This window comes from Scyliorhinus canicula, chromosome 1 (assembly GCF_902713615.1).
Source record: "Scyliorhinus canicula chromosome 1, sScyCan1.1, whole genome shotgun sequence".
NCBI classification, from domain to species: domain Eukaryota; kingdom Metazoa; phylum Chordata; class Chondrichthyes; order Carcharhiniformes; family Scyliorhinidae; genus Scyliorhinus; species Scyliorhinus canicula.
The window spans coordinates 49,779,126-49,800,575 of record NC_052146.1 but is presented as its reverse complement, the minus strand read 5'-3'; the positions used below and the strand labels follow the sequence as shown (position 1 = coordinate 49,800,575).

The 21,450-nt window shown below is 44.3% G+C and overlaps 1 protein-coding gene across 1 annotated transcript in view; it reads left to right on the top strand.

The window, feature by feature from the left end:
• Nucleotides 1-21,450, top strand: part of ddx54 (DEAD (Asp-Glu-Ala-Asp) box polypeptide 54) — a 67,338-nt gene that overhangs the window by 18,655 nt on the left and 27,233 nt on the right. The window contains exons 5-11 of the mRNA XM_038790468.1: nt 358-407; nt 506-547; nt 1,564-1,659; nt 6,930-7,051; nt 12,708-12,769; nt 19,000-19,131; nt 20,566-20,776. Coding sequence (XP_038646396.1) covers nt 358-407; nt 506-547; nt 1,564-1,659; nt 6,930-7,051; nt 12,708-12,769; nt 19,000-19,131; nt 20,566-20,776 — 715 coding nt within the window. The remainder of the gene's footprint in view (nt 1-357; nt 408-505; nt 548-1,563; nt 1,660-6,929; nt 7,052-12,707; nt 12,770-18,999; nt 19,132-20,565; nt 20,777-21,450) is intronic.

Genomic DNA, 21,450 nt, shown 5'->3' with positions numbered 1-21,450 from the left:
AATGCTAATTGGAATTAATAAATCCAAAGAATGAACATGATTTCTTCATCTAAAGAATGTGCACAATTTCTTCATCTGCATGTGTCTGCACATTAATTCCATTTAATATGATAATTTTTCTTTTAACCTAATATGAGGAAAAGATTACCTTCTTTACAAATAAAGTACGGACATTGTAGAGAGTAAGAATTGTGGCCCAGATTTGCGTATTGCATTTCAGATTTTATTTTGGAATATTTATATAATGCTGGTTATAGAACCGTCGACAGATGCTTTATGTCTGCGTTCAATAGCTATACCATACATTTTATAGACTTTACTGCAAACAATTTTATGATCCACTATCTTTATTTGCAGCTTGGAAAGTTTGCTGGCTTCAAAACAGCTTTAATCTTGGGCGGAGACAAGTAAGTATCTTTTTGGGTAGTAATCTGTACTTTTGGTGTAATTTAATTGAACCAAATAAAGCCAAGAATGTAATGGGATGTGTGTAACTTCTTTTTAGAATGGAGGATCAGTTTGAAGCACTTCATGAAAACCCTGATATGTAAGTTAACTTTATTTCTTGAACATTATTTAAAGGTGACAAATCCCTTGCATTAATCTTTTTAAAAATTTCTTCAAATGCAATGACATACGTATCTTGTAATAATCGCATGGCTTTGCTTTGTGTATTATTAAGGTGTTCAGCTACCTGAAATTCCTTTTGTAAAACAAAGTTTGTGAATTTTAATGTCTTAAATAAATATCCCCTTTAAAGAATTGGACGACCACTTAAACTCTTAAAATTGTGTAATGTTCTTCGTTGGAATGTAGTGTTACTTAAAAGAATTTGGGTTTTACATTCGTTGATGTAGAAATGCTGAATTAGCAACGTTGTCCCAATTCTAGCTGGGGGAAAAAGCCATGAGCTCACTAATAAAATTGGTCATTCTGTGGTAATTCAGGGACAACATGTAACTGAATATTGGAGCATGAGTGCTCAAGGCTTTGCATTTAGGAATGAGCTTAAATGTAAATGGGGCAGCACAGTGGCCCCCACAAACGGTCCAAAGATGTGCTGGTTAGGTAGATTGATCATGCTAAATTGCCCTTTAATGTGTCCAAAGGTTAGGTGTGGTTACGGGGAAAGAGCGGGGGTGTGGACTTGGATAGGGTGCGCTTTCAGGGGGTTGAAACAAACTTGATGGGCTGAATGACCTCCATCTGCACTGTAGATATTCTATGATTCTATTCTGTGATTCTAAATCATGTATTCCACCCCTGATTTTAGCTGAGTACAGTCTGTTTTTTCTCTCCATGGAAGAGCCTTATTAAAACTGCTAATAAAGTCTTACTAACAAATTACCCAACTATCAGAACGTTCTTATTCTTGTTATTTCGATTAATGTTTTACCTAAAGTTTAAAAATTCATATGGATTAAGTATGAGAAAATTGACTGTCAGCTGAGCAGTTTGCTCATTAAGTATTGAAGCAATTATCAGTAATGAGTACTGTAAATATTTGCACATCAAAAATAATTTTATGTAGTTTATAACTTTAACAGTTTGTTCATTTTACAGAATTATTGGCACACCAGGTCGTTTAATGCATGTCACTGTGGAAATGAATCTAAAGCTACATAATGTTGAGTATGTGGTCTTTGATGAAGCTGACAGGTAAAATTAATCTCTTTCCATTATTATTGCTTAGCGATATTGGTGGTTTTAATAATAATTGCTAGGTTTTGAAGAAAGAATTTGGAGGAGCATACATATATTGTGCCTTTCATAACTATAAAACATCTCAAAACAATTACGATCAATGCCATTTTATTTAAAGTGTAGTCACTATTGTAGGAGACGGTTTAGCTCAGTTGATTCATGATACAGAGCGTGGCCAGCAGCACTAGTTCAATTCCCCTCCTGGCTGAGGTTATTCATGAAGGTCCCGCCTTCTCAACTTAGCCCCTCGCCAGAGGTGCGGTGGTTCTTCAGTTAAATCGCCACCAGTCAGCTCTCCCTCTCAAAGGGGAAAGCAGCTCGTGGTCATCTGGGACTGTGGCAACTTTACATTTACATAGGAACCATGGCAACCAATTTATGCACTATAAGATGTCACAAATCGCAATGAGATAAATGATCAGATTATGTCGTAGGACTTGGTGGAAGGATACATGTTGGTAGGACACAGTGAGCTCTCCTGCTTTACTTTCATGATGCCATAAGGCCATTTTACCCTTACCTGGGAGGCAGACGTGGCCTTGATTTAATATCTTACAGGCTCCACGAGAATTGTACTCTCAACTCCAACTGTGGCCTAACCAGGGTTTTGAACAGTTCCAGTATTAAATCCCTGCTTTTGTATTCCATACCTCATCCAATAAAGGCCTGACCACCTCTGTCCTGTCACCATCTGGACAGTCACTCAAAGGTCTTTCATTCCTCTACCCCCCTCAATATCAATCCATTTATTGTGTATTTCTTGTTTTGTTTGCCTTCCCCAAATGCATTGCCTCTCACTTTTCTAGATTGAATTCCATTTGCCACTTTTCTGTCCACTCAACCAAACCATTGATATCATTTTGGAGACAACAACTACCGTGTACCCTGTCTGTGTCATCTGCAAATTTCTTATTCATGCCTCCCATATCCAAATAATTAATATATGCCACAAACAGCAAGGAGTCCAACACTGAGCCCTGTGAACCGCCACTGAGAACAGTTTTCCATTCACAGTAGCATCTATTGACCATTACCCTCAGTTTCCTGTCGCTGAGCCAATTTTGGATCCAACTCGCCACTTTCCCGTCCTTGTATCCCATGGACTTTTAGTTTTCTGAACAACCTGCTAGGTGGGACCTTGACAAATGCTTTACTAAGATCCAAGTAGACACCATCCAGTGCTCTACCATCATCAATTCTTCTAACTAATTTAAATCCAATCCTTTAAGGAAGTAAGATGTGACCTTCCCTTAACAAAACTGTGCTGATTTTCCCTGATTAATCCGTTATTTTCAAAGGGACATTTTATACTTTGTCTCAGAATTGATGCTAATTATTTGGCCTATCCCTTGCACCCTTTTTCAATAATGGGATCATGTTCGCAGACCTGCAATCCTCTGGTACCTCGCTTGTATCTCGTGAGGATTAGGAAATGATCCATAGTGCATGCTCTGTTTCCTAACTTTGGTTCTTTTAACAACCTGGGCTACAATCCATTTGACCATGGTTATTTATCCGTCTTCATGGATGGCAGTCATAGAATCATAGAATTTACAGTGCAGAAGGAGGCCATTCGGCCCATCGAGTCTGCACTGGCTCTTGGAAAGAGCACCCAACACAAGCCCACACCTTCACCCTATCCCCATAACCCAGTAAACCTAACTTAGTTTGAACACTAAGGGCAATTTAGAATGGCCAATCCACCTAACCTGCACATCTTTGGACTGTGGGAGGTACCCGGAGGAAACCCACGCACACACGGGGAGAACATGCAGACTTCGCACAGACATTGACCCAGTGGGGAATCGAACCTAGGACCCTGGAGCTGTGAAGCAATTGTGCTAACCACTATGCTACCATGCTGCTAGTCCCTCCAGTACTTTCCCTCATTATGTTCCTGCATCTAATATTTCACAATTCTCCTCTTTAACTAGAATGGCTGCGTCATCACTATCCTTTGTGAAGAAAAAGTACTCATTAAGAAAGCACGGTAGCACAGTGGCTTCACAGTGCCAAGGACCTAGGGTTTGATTCCTGGCGTAGGTCACTCTCTGTGTGGAGTCTACAGGTTCTCCCTGCGTCTGCGTGGCTTTCCTCCTATAAGTCCCGAAAGACGTGCTGTTGGGTGATTTTGGATATTCTGAATTCTCCCTCTGTACCCGAGCAGGCAGCATAGTGTGCGACGAGGGGATTTTCACAGTAACTTCATTGCAGTGTTAATGTAAGCCTACTTGGGATACTAATAAAGATTATTATTATAAGAAAAATACTGTGGCTGCTGGAATCTAAAATGAGATCAGAGGAAGCGGGAAAAATGTAGTTGATTTGTCAGCTATCAGGAGCGAATCAGAGTTTTCTTTTTCTTTTTATTTAATAATTTAGAGTATCCAATGTTTTTCCAATTTAAGGGGCACTTTAGTGTGGCCAATATACCCACCCTGCACATCTTTTTTGTGCTGTGGGGGTGAGACCCACGCAGGCACGAGGAGAAGGTGCAAACTCCACGTGGACAGTGACCCGGCGCCGGGATCGAACTCGGGCCCACAGCACCGTGAGGCAGCAGTGATAACCACTGTGTCACCATGCTGGTCTAGGAGAGAAACTGAGTTAACTTTGAGTCATGGGCACTTCGTCGGAACTGTTCGGATCCAGTTTTGGTCCCATGACTCTCAATGTTAACTCTGTTTCTCTCCTGAAAGACCCTTTCTCTGTTCTTGTTACTTATTAAGAACCCTGCTCATCTTTTATGTCCCTGATTGGCTACCCTTTTCTTTAGTTATCTCTTTTTAAAAACATTTTGGGGTTTTCTGTAATTTTGCTTGCCAATGTTTTTCTGAATCCTCTCTTTGTTTTCCTAATTTCTTTTTCTACTTCACCCCTGTACTTTCTATATTCCTCCCCGCTTTCTACGGTATTGAGTTTCATAAGCTTTTTTTCCTGCTTTACCTTACTCTGTATGCTTCTGGATAACTCCTAGATTTGACAGTACCACCCTTTTTCTTTGTGGGGACATGTCTATAATGTGCCTGTAGAGTGTCTCTTTTGAATGCCTCTCACTGATTTTCCTTCAAGTGGACATATCCAGTCCACTTTTGCCAGATCACTTCTCAGTTTTGTAAAATTTGTCTTCCATCAATTTAGAACTCTTACTCTGTTGGATCCTTGTTATTTACCATAATGAGGCAAAATCTAACATGTGTCAAGCACTGCTATTTCATCCACTTGCCCTGCTTAATTTCTTAAGACTAAACCTAGAATTGCGCTCCCTCTCGTTGGGCTTGTGTACTATCTAAATAATTCTCTTGAATGCAGTTCAAGAATTTTGTGCCTTCAGTGTCTTTCACACTGTCTGTTTTAGGATAATTTCTGTGTTGTTTATGCACTTCAAAATTTGTCCGCATGATTTGCTCTTTAATCTCCTCACTATTTGGGATCTATAGACCCTCCTAAAGTAAAGTAAGTAAAGTCCCAGATGATGCTAAGCTGCTTTCCCCTTTGAGGGGGGAGAGCTGACTGGTAATTTAAACTGAGGATCACCGCACCTCAGGCGAGTGGCAAGGTTGAGAAGGTGGGCCTTTATGAATAACCTCAGCTGGTATGGGAATTGAACCGTGCTGTTGGCCTCGCTCTGCATCACAAACCAGCTGTCCAGCCAACTTGCTGCCCCTTTATTTCTGAGCACAACCCATATGGCCTCATTTGATGATTCTTTTAGTATGTCATTTTCCCCCCACACACACACAGCTTTAGTTGCTTTCTTAGCCAACAATGATACACAACCACCCCCACCCCACCAATTTTTCTCCCCCTCTGTCCTGCCTGAAAACGCTCCATCCAGGAATGTGAGGCCTGATTTTTTTTTTCCCTGTTCAAGCCAAGTTTCTGTTAAAGCAATGATATGTTACCATGTGTCAATCTGTGCCCTCTGCTTATTGGCTTTGCTATTTATGTTATACACTGCTAGATTCCTGTGCTGTAAATTTGTAGCTTGCTTCTGTCTTTCAGAGACATTTAGTGCTTTTCTGTCTCCTCTTCACCGCTCTGAATTTGTCCTATCTGAAACTGCACATGGTTTCCATCCACCTGTGAATCTAGTTTAAATCCTCCCCAAGAGCACTAGCAAACCTTGTGGCGATGTTTGTCCTGGCCATGTTCAGGTGTAGATTTGTACAGTTCCCACCTTCCCCTGAACTGGTCCAGTGCCTCAGAAATCTGATGTCTTCCCTCCAATACCAGTTTTCTAGTCACATGTTGAATTGCTTAATTCTCCTATTTGTATGCTCACTAGCATGTGGGACTGAAAGTAATCCTTGAGCGTACTGCTCTGGAGGTCCTGCTTTTCAATCTCATTCCTAGCTTCCTAAATCTGCTTTCAGGACCTCATCGTTTTCCAGCTGAAGAAAAAGTACCTCACCTTTTCCTACTTAAACTGTTAGTACCAATGTGAACCACAACCACTGGCTGTTCACCCTCCCCCTGAAGAATGTTGCAGTACATCCTGCAGATAATGAACTCTACAGTCATTGTATACCAACAGTGGCGGGAGTGAAGGTGCTGCTGATCGTGTGGAGTTTTTGTCCTGGATAGTATTGTACTTCGTTTGGCTCAGCAAGAATGGGTTGTTAATACTGTGTCAGTGTAACTTATTCCAAAGTGGCAAAAAGGAGAAGAGATAAATATGTCCAATCCTGTCTTAATGAAGAAATGCTCTGTTCTAAGTTTATGATTAATTATAGATTTAGACTGATCACTGAAGCATAATCATGAAGTGAGAAAGTGAGAACTGTTTTGTATGTATAAATACTGCCTCACTAATTTGAATAGGGTGACTCTTCTCTCTTGCAGCCTAATGTCCAAATATTGGTGAATGACTCTGTAAATGTGCCAATAATCGATGCGTGACTTATATACCTGTTGTTGGCACCAAGAGAAAAAGAAATAGAGATGCCGTGCTTTAAGTTCATAAAAACATAGTGCAGGGTTTATTAAGAGATGCTGCTTCTACAAGTAAACTCTGTTTTTTTTCCCCCTCTCCCTCCCCCACAAAAGCCTGTGAAAGACTCTGCTGATGTCACTGCATATCACGTGACATTTCACCAGCAAATGGTGTTATTTGAATACATAACAATAACATCTTGCAAGGACAAGAGAGAAGATGTACAGACTAGAAATATTTGCTGATGGTTCATAACTGACGCTTGCTGTAAATATTTGTTTTGTGTCAGGTTGTTTGAGATGGGATTTGCAGAACACTTGCAAGAGATTATCCGAAGGTTGCCAGATTCCAGGCAGACCGTGCTCTTTTCAGCTACATTGCCGAAGCAGCTGGTGGAGTTTGCACGTGCTGGTAAAGGATATTAATACTGTGCTTTTCAAACTGTTCTTTTTTTATATATAATAGTTTAATTTATTTTAAATTAAAGAACAACTTGTTGATCACCAATGCAATCTCTCGTTCAAGTAGATAGGCAGTGAGTAACTAAAACATAAAGAACAGGAAAATGTCAGGTTCAATCCCCTAGCTGTGGTGTTAACTGACTTTAGCTGTGGTAAGTCGTGATCCAGGATTCGAGTTTCATGCTGGAGTACTATTCTGATTGCTGTCTGGCTCTCTGCTTGAAATATACTGTCTGGATGATCGATGAAGCATTTTGGATTTGGAGGCCATGTTTCTTGTCAGTATCTAGATTGATGAATGGGGACATCTGGTGGCGGCATGCAGGTGGAGGTTACACGTTAGGTGGCTTCTGCTAGAGTCTCTGGATTTTGGGCTTTTATGCCCAGTTTCAGGGGTAGTTGTGGATGAGTTGGGGTGGGAAGTCAATAGGAAGAATTGGATTGGATTGGATTTGTTTATTGTCACGTGTACTGAGGTACAGTGAAAAGTATTTTTCTGCAAGCAGCTCAACAGATCATTCAGTACATGGAAGAAAAGGGAATTAAACAAAATTCAAAAAAATACATGAGAATACATAATAGGGCAACACAAGATATACAATGTAACTACATAAGCATTGGCATCGGTTGAAGCATACAGGGTGTAGTGTTAATGAGGTCAGTCAATAAGAGGGTCATTTAGGAGTCTGGTGACAGTGGGGAAGAAGCTGTTTTTGAGTCTGTCCGTGATCTCAGACTTCTGAATCTCCTGTCCGATGGAAGAAGTTGGAAAAGTGAGTAAGCCGGGTGGGAGGGATCCTTGATTATGCTGCCCGCTTTCCCCCGGCAGCGGGAGGTGTAGATGGAGTCCATGGATGGGAGGCAGGTTTGTGTGATGGACTGGGCGGTATTCATGACTCTCTGAAGTTCCTTGTGGTCCTGGGCCGAGTAGTTGCCATACCAGGCTGTGATGCAGCCCGATAGGATGCTTTCTATAGTGCATCTGTAAAAGTTGGTACGGGTTAATGTGGACATGCCGAATTTCCTTAGTTTCCTGAGGGAGTATAGGCGCCGTTGTGCTTTCTTGGTGATAGCGTCAACGTGAGTGGACCAGGACAGATTTTTGGTGATGTGCACCCCTAGGAATTTGAAACTGCTAACCATCTCCACCTCGGCCCTGTTGATGCTGACAGGGGTGTGTACAGTATTTTGCTTCCTGAAGTCGATGACCAGCTCTTTAGTTTTGCTGGCATTGAGGGAGAGATTGTTGTCGCTGCACCATTCCACTATGTCGAAGTCCCAGAAGAAAGGTCCTGGAAAGAAGGGGGCGAGTGAAAGTCCGCCGCTGAGTGATGTTGAGAGTCCTCCAGGAAGAAATATGAGGGTGCTGGATCGTTGGGTGGGGCCGCTCTCCTGACGGTGGTAACTCTGACCCGAGGTGATGTCGGTGGCATGTGAAAGGCTGTTTGCCAAGCATGCGGAGGTGCTTCTGAGGGAGATGATGTATTTGCTGAAAGAGTGGGTGGAGAAAGCTGCGCAGGTAAAGGCGGCAATGATGAAGATGTCTGTCGAGGTGCGGGAACAAGGAGAGAATTTGATTTGATTTATTGTCACATGTACCGAAGTACAGTGAAAAGTATTTTTCTGCGGCCGAGGGAATGTACACAGGACGTACATAGTAGACAAAAAGAGTAATCAACAGAGGACATTGACAAATGGTACATCGATAAACAGTGATTGATTACAGTGTGGAACAAGGGGCCAAACAAATCAAATACATGAGAGGTTGAAGAGGGTGGAGGAGGCGCTGTCGCAGCACAGTGACCAGTTTTATCTTGATGGGCGAGGAGCTTAGGAGGGTGGCGGAGGTCAACAGAGAGCTCGGAGCTAAGATGGAGAACAGGTCGAGGAGGCGAAACTGGAGAAGCGTGGGCCTGCCCAAGAGGGTGGAGGGCCCCGAGGCCGACTGAGTACTTTGCGGAGTTGATGGGGGAGGGGGAAGAATCCTCCCGCTACGAGTTGGACAGGGATCATCAGTCGCTCAGGCCGAAGCCTAAAGCGAATGAGCCATCAAGGGTGGTGATGGTCTGCTTTCACAGCCACCATGTGAAGGAGATGGTTTTGGAGCTGGGCGAAGCAGAGGTGAAATGGGGAGGCATTGGTATACGAATATACAAAGATCTGACGGCAGAGATGGCGAGGAGGCAGGCGGCTTTTGGACAGGTGAAGGCAGCATTGTATTACATTGGAGTGGTCCACCCTGCGAAGCTGAGAGTGAAGCACAATTTGAGGGATTTTTATTTTGAGGCAGCTGAGGCATTCATTCAGGTTGAAGGACTGGGACTGAGACGAGAGTTGGGATTTGGACTTGATTAGTGGTGACATTAAGTGTCTTTTTCTTATGGAATGTTTTCTATTTGATTGGGGGTTTGTTTTCTGTATCTTGAATGGCGGGCTTTGTTTACATGTGTTCTGGATTTGGTTTTCTCCTTTCCTTTTGGGTGTGGTTCTGTATTGTTTCTTGGTTTAAGTGAGGTGGGTTTTGGGCACTTGGGGCCGGGTTACTGAGGAGTGGGGGCTTTGGCAGGGGTCACCTCCCTAACAAACATAGGTTGTGTGGTTGGGGAGGAGCTGTGTTCATTGCAGCCTGGTCGAGCATGTTTCAATGGACCTGGGAGGTGTGAATGGTGGGGGGAGGGGATGGATACTGGCTTTGACAGGGCTTTGGCGGGCAGCACTGGTAACATGGTGGTTAGCATAAATGCTTCACAGCTCCAGGGTCCCAGGTTCGATTCCTGGCTGGGTCACTGTCTGTACGGAGTCTGCACGTCCTCCCCGTGTGTGCGTGGGTTTCCTCCGGGTGCTCCGGTTTCCTCCCACAGTCCAAAGATGTACGGGTTAAGTGGATTGGCCATGCTAAATTGCCCGTAGTGTCCTATAAAGTAAGGTTGGGGGGGGGTTGTGTGGATACGTGGGTTTGAGTGGGGTGATCGTTGCTCGGCATAACATCGAGGGCCGAAGGGCCTGTTCTGTGCTGTACTGTTCTATGTATGTTCTATGTTGTGAGACAGATGGCAGGAGTGGACCTGTGGAGATTTGTATACCTAAGAGATCAGAAATATTCTTTCTTTTCTCCCCGATGCGTAAAGCGTTTCCAAGGATTGACTTTTTTTGTGGGGAGAAGATGCATTTGGCCTGAGGTAAGAGGTCAGAGTACTCACCGATTGTGACCTTTGATCACAATCTGGATTTACATGGTATTGGAGAAGGGGGCACCTCAGAGGCCGGGGTGGAGAATGGATGTGGTTACTGGCGGATCAGAGCTTCTGTGACAAGGTGGGGAAGGTGATGGAGGAGCATGTGGGGTTCAATTGCATGGGGGAGTTCTCCGGCTCGGTGATCTGGGAGGCTCTGATGGTGGTGGTGAAGGGGGAGGTGACCTCATTTAAGGTTAAGGTGGTTAGGGAGGAGAGGGAGGAACGGCAATTACTGATAAGAGATTTTGGAGGTGGATGGGAGGTATGCGGGGGGACCCTGACCCAGGTCTCCTGGCAAAGAGGAAGGAGTTGCAGGCAAGGTTTGACCTATTTTACACTGGGAAAGAGGTGCGACAGTTGAGAAGGGCACAGGGGGCTGTCTATGAGTACGGGAAGAAGGCAGGGCGTATGTTGGCAGGTCAGCTCCGTAGAGAGGCCGTGGCAAGGGAGATTGTTTGGGTGCGGGGCAAGATGGGGAAGTTGGTGGTGGCTCAGGAACAGATTAATAAGGTGTTCGAGGAGTTCTATAGGAACTTGTATAAATCAGGGTGGGGAGGCTGCCATTTCGTCTGGCAGCATCTCATTTTGAGTATCTGGGGGTGCAGGTGTCCCGGGATTGGGCAGGGCTTCGGAAGTTTAATTTCACTAGCTTGGTGGGGTGGGTGAAGGCCGATTTGCTGAAGTGGGACTATCCCAAATTTGATGTATTATTCCTGGGTAGCAAATGCAGAGAAGATTCGAGGTTTTAGCAGGGAGGGGCAGTCTTTGTGGGTGAGGACGGAGGTGGGCTCTTGCAGGGGGTTGGGGCCATTCTTGAATCCTCTCTGCATTTGCTGTCCAATAATACTTCCCTGGGGCACTGGCAATGGCGCCGCTCCCAGTGGCCCAAGGGATGGATTCTGAGAGTCCGGTGGTGGTGGTTACGTTGAAGATCTGGAGGCAGTATTTTAGGTTGGAAGCTGGGTCGAGGAAGGAGGGGTGCCGATTTAGGGGGAATCATGGGTTTGAGCTCGGGAGGATGGACGCAAGGTTCCAGGAGTGAAAAGAGAGAGGGATTAAGGAAATTAAGAATCTGTTTCTGGGAAGATTATTTGCGAGTTAGGTGAGAGGTTTGGGCTGGTGCGCCACGAGTTTCAGGATTTGGCGTGGAAGGCTGTTCCGACCTTCCTGATAGGGCCTGCCTCCTCGCTGCTGGAAGCGGTACAGTCAGCAGGGTGGTGGGAGGAGAGAGTCGTCTCAGCGATTTACGGGAGGATTTTGAAGGAGGACGTGGTGTCCATGGAGGGGGTTAAGGCGAAGTGGGAGAAAAGAGTTGGGGGTGGGTGGTGCTGGAGGAGAATCTATGGTGCAAGATGCTGCAGAGGGTAAATGCCTCAACTTTGTGCGCGAGGCTGGGGCTGATACAGTTGACGGTAGTGTATAGGGAGCATCTTGCAAAGTCTAGGATGAGCCGACTGTTCGAAGGGCTGGAGGATGTCTGTGAGTGATGTGGGAGGGACCCTACGAATCATGTACATATGTTTTGGTCCTGCCCAAAGCTGGAAATGTTTTTGAGGACAGTGTTCAGCACCATCCCGGGGGTCTTAAATGTGGACATGGAGCCCGGTCCACTAGAAGCCATATTTGTGGGGTAGGACCAGCCGGAGCTGCAGGCGGGTCCGGACCCGGACTGATTGTTCGTAGGTGGGTCTTATTGGTGGAGGTCAGCTTCTCCACCTGTACCTTGGCGGGACCTTCTGGAGTTTTTGATTTGGAAAAGGTGAAATTTGCTTCAAGTGGGTGCTTTAAGGGGGTAAGTGATGCGTTCTACAATTGTTGGGGTTTGTTTATCATGCACTTTTGGGAGTTGGTTACTGTTGAGCGTGGAGGCGGTTTTGGTGGGTTGGGGGTTTTTTGTGGATTGTTGAAAATTTGTCGACTAAAAATACTTTCAAAAAATAGATTGAATGAAGAATGGGCACTGAGGTGGTATTATACATTATATTTCAATGGATTCTGGGCTTTTACATCCAGAAATAGTTGTTTACTATCAAATTTCCGTACAATGTAAAACTTGGGAAAACTTGGGTGGAGGGAGGGGAATAACATCTAATCTAATGTTTAGCAGTGTGTTGAAAGCCCTAAATGTGGTACATTTTAATGAGCTACCTCCTGTTTTTTAAAATGTTTTAAACACTATAGAGTACCCACATATATGCTTAAATATATATCTGCAATTTTTAAGCTGGTCAAAAATAGTCTTTATCTGTCATTCTCTTGTTAATATGAACTTTAATCATTATATCTTCAAACCAAATTTTGTAGTGATGGTTGTGTAAATTTTAAAAAGCTACTTAACAAAATTAATAGTTTTTTAATTACTCCTTCCAGGTTTAACAGAACCAGTTCTAATCCGACTAGATGTGGATACTAAACTAAGTGATCAGTTACAAGTAAGAAACGTTTCATAACATGCCATGTAAAATTAAAAAAAAAAAGAAAAATGTGCATTTGATAATTTGAAATAACTGTAGTGTATTGCATGTTTTAAAAAAAATCTTCTTGGTCTCCTCATTTTCATCAATAAACAACCAAAGAAAAAGCCAACAAATACAATAACAATAGACATGTGGACATGGAGCCCGGCCCACTAGAAGCCATATTTGTGGTGTTGGACCGGCCGGAGCTGCAGGCGGGTCCGGACGCGGACTGATTCTTCGTAGGTGGGTCTTATTGGTGGAGGTCAGCTTCCCCGTACAATGGACCTGAACTCAAACCGCACCCTACTCAATATACAGACCAAAACATCCACCCGTATGTTCCAGGTAAAAAAAACACAGATTAACAATTAATCCATAAACAGTGTAACCAAAGACAACAATACCGCCAACCCCCGCTTCTCCTCCTCCTCCCTTCTCTCTCTTCCTCCCCCCCCCCCCCCCCAGTGCATAATAGACAGCCCCCATGAATTGTGAAACCCCTCCTTAATCCCCTTCAGCTGAATCGTCACCTTCCCGAGACCCAAAGAAATTCCAATAGGTTTCCTGCCAAGCCATGTCACAGGATGGACAAGCTAACCTCCACCCGAACAGGACCCGTCCCCAGACAATCAGCGAGCTAAACAAAGAACAAAGAAATTACAGCACAGGAACAGGCCCTTCGGCCCTCCCAGCCTGCGCCGATCCAGATCCTTTATCCAAACCTGTCGCCTATTTTCCAAGGATCTACTTCCCTTTGTTCCCCTCCCATTCATATATCTGTCTAGATGCATCTTAAATGATGCTATCGTGCTCGCCTCTACCACCTCCGCTGCAAAGCGTTCCAGGCACCCACCACCCTCTGTGTAAAAAAACTTTCCACGCACGTCTCCCTTAAACTTTCCCCCTCTCACCTTGAAATCGTGACCCTTTGTAATTGACACCCCCACTCTTGGAAAAAGCTTGTTGGTATCCACCCTGTCCATACCTCTCATAATTTTGTAGACATCAATCAGGTCCCCCCTCAACCTCCGTCTTTCCAATGAAAACAATCCTAATCTACTTAACCTTTCTTCATAGCTAGCACCCTCCATATCAGGCAACATCCTGGTGAGCCTCCTCTGCACCCTCTCTTAAAACATCCACATCCTTCTGGTAATGTGGCGACCAGAACTGCATGCAGTATTCCAAATGTGGCCTAACCAAAATCCTACACAACTGTAACATGACCTGCCGACTCTTATACTCAATACCCCGTCCGATGAAGGCAGGCATGCTGTATGCCTTCTTGACCACTCTATTGACCTGCGTTGCCACCTTCAGGGTACAATGGACCTGAACTCCCAGATCTCTCTGTACATCAATTTTCCCCAGGACTCTTCCATTGACCGTATAGTCTGCTCTTGAATTAGATCTTCCCAAATGCATCACCTAGCATTTGCCTGGATTGAACTCCATCTGCCATTTCTCTGCCCAACTCTCCAATCTATCTATATTTTGCTGTATTTTCTGACAGTCCTCCTCGCTATCTGCAACTCCACCAATCTTAGTATCATCTGCAAACTTGCGAATTAGACCACCTATACCTTCCTCCAGGTCATTTATGTATATCACTACTCTCTGTCTCCTGTTGCCCAGCCAGTTCTTTATCTATCTAGCTAGTACACCCTGAACCCCATACGACTTCACCTTTTCCATCAACCTGCCATGGGAAACTTTATCAAACGCCTTACTGAAGTCCATGTATACAGTAGTCCCCGTTATACCGCGCTCCGCAATACCGCGGTTCGCGATATACCGGGGGGGGGGGATTATGGACCCCAACTGTCAGTTGTGTCAATTTCAGCGGCCGGCTCACTTTGATCCGGAGAGGGAAGCTGCTCTCACTGAAGCAATCAGCCGGCCGCTGAAATTGACACTGCCCACTGCTCTCTCCCTCCAATCCAACTTTTAAGTTTTAATGTTTCTGATTGGAGGGAGAGAGCAGCGGGCAGTGTCAATTTCAGCGGCCGGCTGATTGCTTCAGTGAGAGAGCAGCTTCCCTCTCTGGATCAAAGTGAGCCGTCCGCTGAAATTGACACTGCCCGCTGCTCTCTCCCTCCAATCAGAAACATTAAAACTTAAAAGTTGGATTGGAGGGAGAGAGCAGCGGGCAGTGTCAATTTCAGCGGCCGGCTGATTGTTTCAGTGAGAGCAGCTTCCCTCTCCGGATCAAAGTGAGCCGGCCGCTGAAATTGACACTGTTTTAATTGGATCCACGATGGGGGTTTTAAATTTATTTAAAAATCAATGCTAGCGCTTCCCATTGTGAGTCTACGGGGGTCTGACCTCTCCCCCCCCCGCCCCCCGTAGACTCACAATGGGAAGCGCTAGCATAGATTTTTAAATAAATTTAAAACCCCCATCATGGATATCCGCGGCTCGGATACAACGCGAGTGGCTGTCTTGGACCCCAACACCCCCGTTATAAAGGGGGACTACTGTATGACATCTACAGCCCTTCCCTCATCAATTAAGAAAGGCTTCTAAGGGCCCTGGTTCCAGGTTCACAAGCACTACCTGTGATATGACCCTGAAAACCTCCCTCCAACAGACCCCTCACATTCCACTTAACTATCTTAACCAGGCCTCTCTTCTCCTCCCTCCCCCTCCCCATCACTCCTGTCCACCACCCTCAACTCCAGGCTCTGCCCACTGGGCTTGGCCCGCCTTGCCCCATTGTTACCACTGAGCCCCTCCCAGAATCCTCCCATCCGCTTCCTCTCGAAAACACCTCGCCCAGTATCGGTCCCGAAGCTCATCGAAACCTGTTTTACCAGGCTCTGATGGCCGCAGCCCCTCCACCACCACACTCCTGTTCACCGGCCAGGTTGAGTTACACAGTGTGGAATTCCTTGCCCAGGCCTGATTCCCCTCCAATGCCCTCCCCTCTGCCCGGTCCCAGAATAACAAAGGAATCCCCTTCAACACACAACCCCAGTGTAAACACACAAACCCCAAAGAACCATCATTGCAAAAGAAAATCCCAACTCTTACCTTGTCTAAACGAACAACTTCAACTCATTTAGCACATGTAAAATATGCAGTGAAAAATAGAGCTACATACACTCCTCCAACTGCCCTACCCTCAGTCCAAGTCCAATCCTTATTCCCATTTCTCACTTCTGCCTTCACAAACTCCTCCACCGCTTCCACCATCTCGAAATAAAAGTCTTTGGAGTTGTGGGTCACCCTCAATTTAGCTGGGTACTCTGTGCCGAACCACACACTGCTGTTATACAGTGCCGTCTTCACTCTGCCAAAGGCCGCCTGCCTCCTCGCCAACTCCACAGCAAAGTCCTGGTATTTATACGTATACCAGCTCCAGCCCACTGCACCTCCCGCTTCTGCTTTGCCCAACTCAGGACCTTCTCCTTCATGTGGTACCTACGGAAACAAATAATCGCTGCTCTTGGTGGCTCATTCGCCTTTGGTTTAGGCCTCCACTCCCTATGAGCCCAGTTCGTACTGAGAGGGATCTTCCTACTTTCCCAACAGCTCTGCTAACACCTTGGCAAAATACTCCTTTGGCCTTGGAGCCCTCCACCCCTTCGGGCAGGTCCACGATCTTCCGATTTTGCCGCCTGGATCTGTTTTCCAGGTCCTCCACTTTGGTTCGCTGACCCTTGTTGGCCTCCCACCCTCTGCAGCTCCTCACCCATCAAGGTGAGTTGATCACTGTATTGTGACAAGGTCTCTTCAACTCCCTTCAGTTTCTCACCCTGCTCCCGCACCTTAGCCGATGTCCTCGACACTGCCGCCTTCACCAGGGCAATCCCCTCTTGCACCAGCACCTTAGTGCTGCCGTCACCTCATTCCTCATCATCTCCATGTGCTTTGAAAACTGTTTTTCAAGTTCCACAGCCATCACCATAGTCATCTTTTCTGCCGTGAACAGTGCGGCCCCACCCAGCGGCCCAGGCTCCGCCATCCTTCCAGTTGCCGGGTCGACCCTTCCACTCAACGACGAACCTTCTTCACAGCAGCTTTCTTTTGGGTTTTGGACATCTTTCATCCTTATGTTTTCCTGCATTTATTTAACACAAAATTGCCCCTGGGACCGGGCATTAAATTCTAAAAACTCGAGCCTCGAGCAGGAGTCCTCCAACACGCGATCTCCTACATGCTGTCACCGGAAGTCCAGGGTATTGCATTTTTAAGCTTGTATGGAGCTGTATCTTTATATTATGGACAGTAGGTATTTCCATAATGCAACAGTCATTTGTCCAAAAGCTAGATCTATTGTCATTACCTGTTTCTATAAAACATCAATGATGAAATGGTCATTCTTAACAATTGTAACAATTTGCAATCAAAGATAATATAAGGAGTTGGTGACCAGCTATAGATAGGTTAAGGGTCAGATTGTGTATAATATAGGAAAGTGTGAACTTATCCACTTTGACAGAAAGAACAGAAATAGTAATCCCAGAATTCTGCGGTGTAACGGGATCCGAGTGCCCAGATACATGAATCAAAAAAAGTTAGTATACAGATACAGCAAGTGATTATGAAGGCAAATGGTATTTCAAGAGGAATAGAATGTGAAAGTAGGAAAACAGCAAATTACTGCGGAAGCTGGAATCTGAAACCAAGAAGAAAATGCTGGAAAATTGCCGCAGATCTAGCAGCATCTAAGGAGAGAAAAGTGCTAACGTTTCGAGTCCAGATGATCCAGCTATGACAAAGGACTCAACATTAGCTCTTTTGTCACCCTGCAAATACTGCCAGACTTTTTTGGTGAAAGTAGGAAAGTTTTGTAGGATTTACACATTGGTGTGAATATATAATGAGCACTATATCCAGGCTTGGTTTCCTGAAGAAAGGATATAATTGCATTGGAAGCAATTCAGAGAAGGTTCTTTCCACTGATTCCTGGAATGAAAGTGTTATCTTGTGAGGAAGGATTGGACACGTTGGGTCTGTATCCATTGGAGGTTAGAAGAATGAGAGGTGATCTTATTGGAACATGTATGACCCTGAGGGGATTTTATTTTAATTATAAATTTAGAGTACCCAATTCATTTTTTCCAATTAAGGGGCAATTTAGCCTGGCCAATCCACCTAGCTTGCACATATTTGGGTTGTGGGGGCGAAACCCACGGAAACACAGGGAGAATGTGCAAACTCCACACGGACAGTGACCCAGAGCTGGGATCGGACCTGGGACCTCGATGCCGTGAGGCAAAAGGGCTAACCCACTGTGCCACCGTGCTGCCCCATCCTGAGGGGATTTGACAGGATGAGATGATGTTTCCCCTTGTTGGAGGGACCAGAACAAGGAGGCACAATTTCAAAATAAGGGGTCCCCATTTAAGATGAAGATGAAATATTTTATTTTCCTCTTGAGGGTTGTCAATCTGTGGAATTCTTTTCCTTGGAGCAGTGGAGGCATTTTCTTTGAATATTTTTAAGGTTGAGTTAGATTCTTGATTGACAAGAGAGTCAAATGTTACAGGGAGTAGACAGGAAAGTAGAGTTGAGGCCACAGTCAGATAAGCCATGATCTTATCAAATAGTGGGGCAGGTTCGAGCGTCCAAAAGGCCTACTCCTCCTTCCAACGTACTTGTTCATAAGCTTTTCAAATGAATTAAGTGTCTTCTAAATACAAAATGTTTAGATTGAGAGATTGTTGTGGAAAGATGGACCATAAGCCTTAGGAGCCGAATTAGGCCACTTGGCCCATCAAGTCTGCTCTGCTATTCAATCATAAGACCATAAGACATAGGAGTGGAAGTAAGGCCATTCGGCCCATCGAGTCCACTCCGCCATTCAATCATGGCTGATGGGCATTTCAACTCCACCTACCAGCATTCTCCCCGTAGCTCATGGCTGATGAGCTATGGCTGATGTTTTCTCATCCCCGTTCTCCTGCCTTCTCCCCATAACCCCTGATCCCCTTATTAATCAAGATCCATACTATTGTAGATTAAATCTGTTCAGATGTATATGAAATTTGAGCTGGTGAGAATTCAGTTAGTTATGGGAGATAATGGGTAATTAAAATGTAACTAAATGGGTATAATTAAATTGTTCAGCGAGCTTCAAATTATGTGAATAATTATGAAATTTAACTCTGTTTTAATGGCTAGGGCTTGATTTTTAAAAAAGTATAATAGGCAGTTAATACGCGCATTTATGCTAACTTATTTGTTTTTTTTTACAGTTGGCATTTTTTCACGTGCGGGCTGATGACAAGGCAGCTGTTTTGCTTCATTTGTTGAGAAATATCATAAAACCTCAAGAACAGACTGTCATTTTTGCTGCTACCAAGCATCATGTGGAATACTTAAAGGAGGTTTGTTGCGAATGTGAAGGTGTACAAAGTTGTTCAAACCAAATAGCAAGTCTTAGTCCAAAGAACAAAAGCCATCTCTGCATTTCTCAAGGATCCCCATTCAACTTAATTTGCCTGTATATGGCCTTTTAAGCAGACTCTTTGAATACTAAAGCCATGTTAAATATCAAATTGAACAATTTTTCTGATAGGTCAACTTTGGGACAATAAGAAAAAATATTCTCCTTTTCTCGGTGCACTACCTGAATAGATCTGAGTTGGGGAATTATGACTTGGATAATGTAAAGGATACAATTAATATTCTATACCTTTCTGTGACTTAAAATGTTTTGTACTTAAGGGTGCAATTACTCATTGTTTGATCTTCGATACATTGGTACCAGTAGTAATACATTTTCTTAGATTTGTTCTGACAACACACAAATTTTTTATTATATTAAATCTGCACCCATAGTAGCCTATAAAATTGAACCTGGCATCAGAGGGTAAATAATATTTTGTGTTTATGCTCGTCACTGGAAAAACCTGAATTTGCAATTGATTGGTTATATGTCAGTCTTGTACATGCCTGAGGCAGGTGTACTAAAGTGTGATGGGTTTCTGACAAGACCAGGGTTAAGTCTGTAAAACCTCTGGCTACAACTCACATCATAGCTTTTTCATCATAGCTTTAAAAAAGTCCATACTAAGCATATAAATTTACTGGATTGCAAAAAAAAATTTTTATGTTGATGTTGGAATGGCTAGCACAGCTCCAAGTGCTGTGAGGTGGCCTCCTAGATAATTACTTACTGGATTTCCTGGTGGCACAGTGTTTAGCACTGCTGCCTCACAGCACCAGAAACCTAGGATCGATTCCGACCTCAAGTGGCTGTGTGGAGTTTGTATATTCTTCCTCTGGGTGCTCGGCTTCCTTCCACAGTCCAAAGATGTGAAGGTTAGGTGGATTGGATTTGCTAAATTGCCTCTAGGTAGGGTTATGAAGGTAGGGCGGGGGTTGGGCCTAGGTGGAGTGCTCTTTCAAAGAGTCAGTGCGGACTCGATAAGCCAAATGGCCTCCTGCACTGTAAAGATTCTATGTCATTCTCATCACTTGGTTTCAGTGTGATTGGATGTCTTATTGGGACCTTGCACCTAGATTATGCTATAGTTTTTCTGAATGCAAATATTAATGTAGAAGTGTCAAAATATCAGTAACTTCAGCCGCATTAGTGTGCTTATTATAAGATGGGAAAGAGTACTTTCACCCGCCAACAATTGCTTTCCTAACAAATCCATCATAGAACATTTTGATGACAAAGACTATGCTTTATACATCTAAAAAAAATACCCTGATTATACTTCGCTAATCGCTTGTCTCTAATCGCTTATTTCCATCATGTAAAAGTTTTGTTTTTGTAGGAAACATTGTGTTTGAACTTTTGTTTCCACCAGCTGATCACCAGTCAAGGTATTGAATGTTCACACAGCTACAGTGCCCTAGACCAAACAGCAAGAAAAATCAACATTGGGAAATTTGTCCACAGAAAGTGTATGGTGATGATCGTCACTGACATTGCAGCCCGTGGTATAGATATTCCCATGTTAGACAATGTCATAAACTACAACTTTCCTTCCAAAGCCAAGCTTTTCTTGCATAGAGTTGGTAAGCAAGTTATCTAAGATTTCCAAACCTGAGATAATTGACTTGAAGTGTTGTTGGTACGGATGGAGGGCTCAGTTGGTGTGTGATTTAGTTACACCCTGCAAATTAGAACCACCATGTGGGATGAGCTGTTCTCTTCCTGTTCTTTTTCATAAACTGTGCTGAACCCTTCAGATGTTGGTTCACATTAATATGTAGTTTGCCTCACAATAATCAAAAATAACATTGGACATTTAAGAATATTATGTCATATTTTCTGATTTAAATCCATTTTATCTTTGATTTTTATCTTGGACTTTATGGAATATCAAGTCGTCTTATGTGAGACTGTACAAATTTTCTTTAACTTTATGATCTTTTCAGTTGTGATTGTGTCCTGCGAGTTACAACAAGTATTTGCACTAAATAGCTTTTATTTTAAATTGAAGTAACTGAAACAATAGTGTGAATGGGCGGGATTTTCCGACCCCCCCCTGCTGCCGGCGGGTCGGAGAATCGCCCGGGGCCGGCGTCAACCCCGCCCCCGCCGTGTCCCGAATTCTCTGCCACCCGAGATTCAGCAGGGGCGGGAATCATGCCGCGCCGGTCGGCGGGCCCCTCATGGCGATTCTCCGGCCCGCGATGGGCCGAAGACCCGTGCTGACAAGCCTCTCCCACCGATGTGGATTAAACCA